At 52.4% G+C, this 6,504-nt stretch overlaps 2 protein-coding genes across 2 annotated transcripts in view; one reads left to right on the forward strand and one right to left on the reverse strand.

Moving 5' to 3' along the window:
* Positions 1-1,415, forward strand: part of SMIM22 (small integral membrane protein 22) — a 5,539-nt gene extending 4,124 nt beyond the window's left edge. Inside the window, exon 4 of the mRNA XM_015419420.1 lies at positions 841-1,415. Within this exon, the coding sequence (XP_015274906.1) occupies positions 841-885 (45 nt within the window). The 3' untranslated portion in view covers positions 886-1,415. The remainder of the gene's footprint in view (positions 1-840) is intronic.
* A 2,177-nt stretch (positions 1,416-3,592) lies between these two features.
* Positions 3,593-6,504, reverse strand: part of ROGDI (rogdi homolog) — a 34,196-nt gene continuing 31,284 nt past the window's right edge. The window contains exon 11 of the mRNA XM_015419419.1: positions 3,593-4,333. Coding sequence (XP_015274905.1) covers positions 4,292-4,333 — 42 coding nt within the window. The 3' untranslated portion in view covers positions 3,593-4,291. The remainder of the gene's footprint in view (positions 4,334-6,504) is intronic.

Here is a 6,504-nt window from a genome sequence, read left to right on the forward strand (position 1 = left end):
AGCTTGCCACCTAGTGGTGCATTAAGGCGTCTTGCTGCCGGACAATCTTAGGCTCTCCCGGCTATAATGTAATGTAATGTAATGTAATGTAATGTAATGTAATGTAATGTAATGTAATGTAATGTAATGTAATGTAATGTAATGTAATGTAATGTAATGTAATGTAATATAATATATTATATTATAATATAATATAATATATTATAATATAATATATACTATACTATATACTATACTATAATATACTATAAATATAATAATTTTCGTAAATGGCTCTCCAGAGTCTCAGTTCGAGATCTTCCACATCAACTGTTGGTCCTTCTCGCTGGAGATGCAGGCGACTGAGCCTTCGGCGTGTGAAGTGGGTGATCTACCATTAATCTGCGGCCCCACCCCAGGGCAGAACACAGGAGTCCTTGGAGTTAGGAAACTGGTGCTCTCGGCTAAGCCAGTATATCAAGACAGGATCTTTGACAGCCCCCGTAGATTCCTGAGGCCCGATGCTCTGTGTTCCTTATAGGGGTGCAGAACTGCACTCAGTCGAATCAGTGGGTTGTGTGTGCATGAATACAGACATGAAGCTGCCTTAACACCGATTCAGAGCCTCGGTCCATCAAAGTATGGTCTACTCAAACCGACAGTTCTCCAGGGTCTTGGGCAGAGGTCTTTTGCATCACTTGCTACCTGGTCCTTTTTAAACTGGAGGTGCCGGGGATCGAACCTGCGACCTCTTGCGCGCAAAGCAGAGGCGCTGCCACCGAGCCACCCCTCCCCCTCCTGCCAGGCTTGTTTTAACACACACGGCCTGCAACTCTTAATATTTTGCCTTCATATACGCAGGCTCCCAGAAAAGTCGGCATCGATAACCAGGCCATGGAGCCTTGAAGCGCCACCGGGACGGACCACGAAAGTGACAGGAAAGAAGACGCGGCTGATCGTCGGGGTACTGCATCAGAACTGTTTCTAAGCTGGATTTCATCTCTCTGGCACGCGTGTGACTTGTGGGCCTTTGGCGCCCAGGGGCTCACCCTCTGATTGTGCGGCAGTCCTTAACCTGTGCCCGTTCTTTCTTGGTCACATTAAACTCAGGGAGAAATGGAGGAAATGTTCTCCGGAGAGCTTTCCTGTGTGGCACCAGACAGGTCGTTGGCTGCTGAGGGTGGTGAAGCTACATGCCTGTGTCCCGCTCAACACCAACAACTAGCTATAGCCCGTGTCTGTCGTTCTGAAGGAACGGGCAGCCCGCTGAGGCTAAAGCCAGACTATAAAATTCTTCTATGGAAAAAGGAGATTGTGTCTCCTGCAGTGCCGCTACTGTAAATAGGATCACACTATTCTTGCTTGTGTACACATTTTGTGCCACATGAGAGACAGTTTGGTGTAGTGGTTAAGTGCGTGGACTCTAATCTGGGAGAACCGGGTTTGATTCCCCACTCCTCCGCTTGCAGCTGCTGGATGACCTTGGGTCAGTCATAAATTCTTTCAGAGCTGTTCTCTCAAGGACAGTTCTGGAAAGAGCTCTCTCAGCCCTGCCTACCTCACAGGGTGTCTGTTGTGGGGAAGGGAAAGGAGTTTGTAAACTGCTCTGAGACTGCGAGTGAAGGGTGGGGTATAAATCCAATCTCTTTTTCTCTTCTTCTTCTAATACACATCAGCCTTTTTGGGGCCAACAGTTAATACCACGTTTCCTTCTTCCGTAACCATGAAACTATGTTCAAACCAGCCACTGGATGCGCACGATGAAGCGGGCTGCAGTCCGCGAAAGCTTATGCCTCAATAAACGTGCACATCTTTTCAAGGTGCCACCCAAACTGCTCTGGATTGGCTGTACAAAAATGTACCCTCTGTAACTGTGAAGTCGCCTCCTTTCTTAGACATTATTACTATTTATCTTGAGGTCCTGGTAAAAAAGTTGGCATGGTTATCGTTTAAACTAAGCCTTTGACTGCTCAGTAGAGGCACTGCGTAAATAATAATAATAGCAGATGGATCAGCTCCCATATACGGACCTGGTCTTTTCCAAATGGTGTCTGTATCCAGGGGTCATTTCCTGCAGGAGCGGAGCTCCGGCAGTAAAGAGCTCAGGGGGCGGGCACATGCAACAAGCCCCGCCCCCTGCTCTCAGCAGCTCTCAGTCAGAGCAAGAAGCAGCCAGGTAAGCTGCAGAGCTCCCCCCCTGGCCCAAAACAGTCCAGTGGCACCTTTAAGACCAAGTTTTATTCAGGTCCAAGCTCTCCCTCCTCTGCGAGGACAGATCTCCACGTTCCCCCCCCAATAGCTAGCAATCCAAAACAGTCCAGTGGAGCCTGAGGGGTGGGTGTTGCCTTCTGACACACTTCCGGTGATGCTGGGGGGTGTGGCATATGCAAATAAGTTATGCTAATGAGCTCCTGCACCTCTTTTTCTACGAAATGACCCGTCTGTATCAGAGTTTTATCACAACTTTCCTTGAAGATGCTTAGGGTGGGGAGACGTGGTTTTCTTCCTTCCTCTGTGTTCTCTCCCTGCACGTAGCGCCACTGTGGGGTGATTGGGCCCACAGTCACCCACGAAGTTTCACAGCAGCACAGGGACTTGAACCCAAGTCTCTCGGGCCCTATGCTGACAGTCTAAGCCACGCTGGCTCATTTTGAGTGAACGGTTTTGTTCCGGCACAGAGAGATCCATTCTGTCTCCCACATTCGCACAGTAGCCAGGACACAGTTTGAGTCCAGGGGCACCTTTTAAGACCAACAAGGTTCTAGTCGAAGTGTCAGCTTTTGCGTGCAAAGCACACTTCTTCAGATAAACTGGAATAAAATCTCCTCAAGAGCTACTTACAGGGGGAAAAGAGGGTGAGGGTTGGCTGTTAGGAGGGGCCACTCAGAGCCAAGATGCATCTGCAGAGCTGAAATTGGATCAGGTGGCCGGGAAGATCAATGGATAGCAGCAAATTGGCACGTAAACGCGAGAGTTAACAATGATGTGAGAATGAAGCTAGAGAGTTAACAATGATGTGAGAATGAAGCTAGAGTACCTCCAAGCGGCACCTCCAAGACAAACCAAGCTTAACCCTGTGTACACGCGAGAACAGAGAATCAGCATGTGCACACTTCTTCACATACATTGGAACGGGTTTCCTCAAATATGACATGCGGGGGGGGGGGGTTAGTTGCCAGGAGGAGCTGATTAGAGCCAAAATGCATAGGTAACCGAGCAATACATATAGCTGAGATTGGAATAACACCTATAGGAGGACATGTAGATATCAGCAAGTTGGCATTCAGCTAATAAAGGAGTTAACAGCAAATTGAGAAGTTTGAGTCCAGTGGCCTCTATAAGACCAACAAAGTTTAATTGCTGGGTATAAGTAGGAACAGAATGACTTTGCGTGTGTCGTGAGATAAGAAGCCGATATCTCTGTTAAGCCCTGGGGGTTCCATTGCCCTGAGGGCTGTAATAACTTGTAATTCAGCAATCTCCCATTCCAGTCTGTTTCTGAAATTCCTCTGCAATAAAAACAGCTACTTTGAGATCCCCCACTGAGTAGCCAGGAGGCTCTCGACAGAGGCCCGAGCGCAAAGACTTCCCACCACAAGTCAAGAGTGTTCAGGGACCTTTATTTCACAGCAACCAATTAGTTCCGGGAATGACTCACACAAGGTTTTAGCAGCAAATAGACCGTCCCGCCACCTGCACAACGCTGGTCCGGGTGAAGGTTACGCTTGGTGTTGCCTGGCGGTGGGACAGATAAAAGACGGCTTCGTGGAAGACCAGACCAAAGGTAGAGAGCCCCTAGTGAACTCTGGGCTACCGTGGAAAGAAACAGGGCCGTGTGGCTCCAAGTCACGGAGGGGGCATGGGAGAGATGAAGAGGCACACCTTTGTGTAAGGGGATGGGGGATGCAAGGGAGAGTGAACCCCAAATCTATTACAAAGAGCGGCCCTTGCGAGAGCCGCCCAACCCGGCTGGCCCTTCTGGGAGACCACGCCCCCTTCTGGGCTCCTCCCAGTATTGCTCAACGTCACACCTTTCCTCTAGAGGAGTGGGACGGGACAAGAGCTCCCGGGCTTCTCTCTGCCCCCAGTCTCGATGCGTGCGGAAACAACGGACGGGTGTGATTCTAAAGTGCTAATAAATGAGGACACTCTACCCACCAAGCTGCCAACGCCGGCCCCGCAAGCCACCGTGGAGAGCTGGGATCTGACAAACTCTTCCTATGCACCGCTTGCACTGGGGTTTTCCTCCCTGGAGGGGAGGGGCTGAAACGTCAAAAGGAGGGGGTGGGGCCCGCCGCCCTTCGAGGCGTGATCAGTACAGCTTGTAGTTCCAGTAGCCAGAGAACACAGCGATCTGGAAAAGAAGAAAACAGGGAAGCCATCCGGAAGTCGGGTTGTGCCCATCCCCGCTGTTCGGAAACTTGGGGGATCGTTCACTCCGGCCACCTGTACGCGGGCCGGAAGCCCCAGGGAGTGACGACTGCACGTTCTCTGTCTTTGCATGCCTATGTGCAAACTGCAGCCTCGGACATCTGCCCGAGGTACAGACCATTAAGTAGCGGACACCTCTAGACGGAAACAGAGAGAGAGCTATCCAGGGTCTCTTGTGTGCTAAATATGCTTCATGTGTGTCGGGGGAGAGAGCCCTTCTGCCTTTTCTATTGTAATGCATCGCGCATTCCCAAAACGTTGAACGTTTCTCTAAATCCCTAAAAGTGCAATGAACAAGTAGGTGCGGAGGAGAGCGAGGAGGACGGTGGGCAGCCTGGAGGCCAAGAAGCCCTGTGAGGAAAGGCCGAGGGACCTGAGAATGTTCTGTCTGGAGAAGAGGAGGCGGAGGGGGGACAGGATGGCTCTCTTGAAGTACTTGAAGGGCTGTTCCTTAGAGGAGGGCACAGAGCTGTTCCTGTGGGCAGCAGTGGAGAGGACTAGTGATCGTGGGTTGAAATTAAGGCAGGGAAGGTACCGGCCAGATCTTAGGGGAAGCTTTTTGACAGGAAGAGTTGTGCCGCAGTGGGATCGGCTGCCTCGGGAGGTGGTGAGCTCCCCCTCCCTGGCAGTCTTCAAGCAGCGGCTGGACAGACCCTTGTCAGGGATGCTCTAGGCTGATCCTGCACTGAGCAGGGGGGGTTGGACTAGAGGGCCGGTATGGCCCCTCCCAACTTTGGGATTCCAAAGTGTGGCCATGAAGAAGTCATCCCTGGTTCAAATTTCACCTGCATCACACGGACTCATGAAGCAGGCTGAGGTAAGCAGCTGGCAGTCTGGATTTCACTTAAGACGGGACTTTGTTGGAGATCTCTAAAACACTGTTGCCTGGTGCTTGGGGGGCAACAGTGGGAAGGCTCCTGGAGTTCTGGCCCCGCTGGTGGACGTCCTGAGGGCCCCTGAGTTTTGGCCACTGTGTGACACAGAGTGTTGGACTGGATGGGCCACTGGCCTGATCCAACATGGCTTCTCTTATAGTCTTTGGGGCAGGGATGCTCTGTCTTCTTGGCACTTGGGGGGCAACAGTGGGAGGGCTTCTGGAGTTCTGGCCCTGCTAGTGGACCTCCTGAGGGCCCCTGGGCCACTGTGTGAGACAGAGCGTTGGACTGGATGGGCCACTGGCCTGATCCAACATGGCTTCTCTTATGTTCTTATGTCTGGGGCAGAGATGCTCTGTCTTCTTGGTGCTTGGGGGCCCACAGTGGGAGGGCTTCTGGAGTTCTGGCCCTGCTGGTGGGCCTCCTGAGGGCCCCTGGGTTTTGGCCCCTGTGTGAGACAGAGCGTTGGACTGGATGGGCCACTGGCCTGATCCAACATGGCTTCTCTTATGTTCTTATGTCTGGGGCAGAGATGCTCTGTCTTCTTGGTGCTTGGGGGGCAACAGTGGGAGGGCTTCAGGAGTTCTGGCCCTGCTGGTGGACCTCCTGAGGGCCCCTGGGCTTTGGCCCCTATGTGACACAGAGTGTTGGACTGGACGGGCCACTGGCCTGATCCAACATGGCTTCTCTTATGTTCTTATGTCTGGTGCAGTGATGCTCTGTCTTCTTGGCACTTGGGGGGCAACAGTGGGAGGGCTTCTGGAGTTCTGGCCCTGCTAGTGGACCTCCTGAGGGCCCCTGGGTTTTGGCCACTGTGTGAGACAGAGCGTTGGACTGGATGGGCCACTGGCCTGATCCAACATGGCTTCTCTTATGTTCTTATGTCTGGGGCAGAGATGCTCTGTCTTCTTGGTGCTTGGGGGCCCACAGTGGGAGGGCTTCTGGAGTTCTGGCCCTGCTGGTGGACCTCCCGAGGGCCCCTGGGTTTTGGCCCCTGTGTGAGACAGAGCGTTGGACTGGATGGGCCACTGGCCTGATACAACATGGCTTCTTTTATGTTCTTATGTCTGGGGCAGTGATGCTCTGTCTTCTTGGTGCTTGGGGGGCCACAGTGGGAGGGCTTCAGGAGTTCTGGCCCTGCTGGTGGACCTCCTGAGGGCCCCTGGGCTTTGGCCCCTGTGTGACACAGAGTGTTGGACTGGACGGGCCCCTGGACTGA

The sequence above is a fragment of the Gekko japonicus genome, unplaced genomic scaffold, assembly GCF_001447785.1.
Source record: "Gekko japonicus isolate JY-2015 unplaced genomic scaffold, Gekko_japonicus_V1.1 scaffold513, whole genome shotgun sequence".
NCBI classification, from domain to species: Eukaryota; Metazoa; Chordata; class Lepidosauria; order Squamata; family Gekkonidae; genus Gekko; species Gekko japonicus.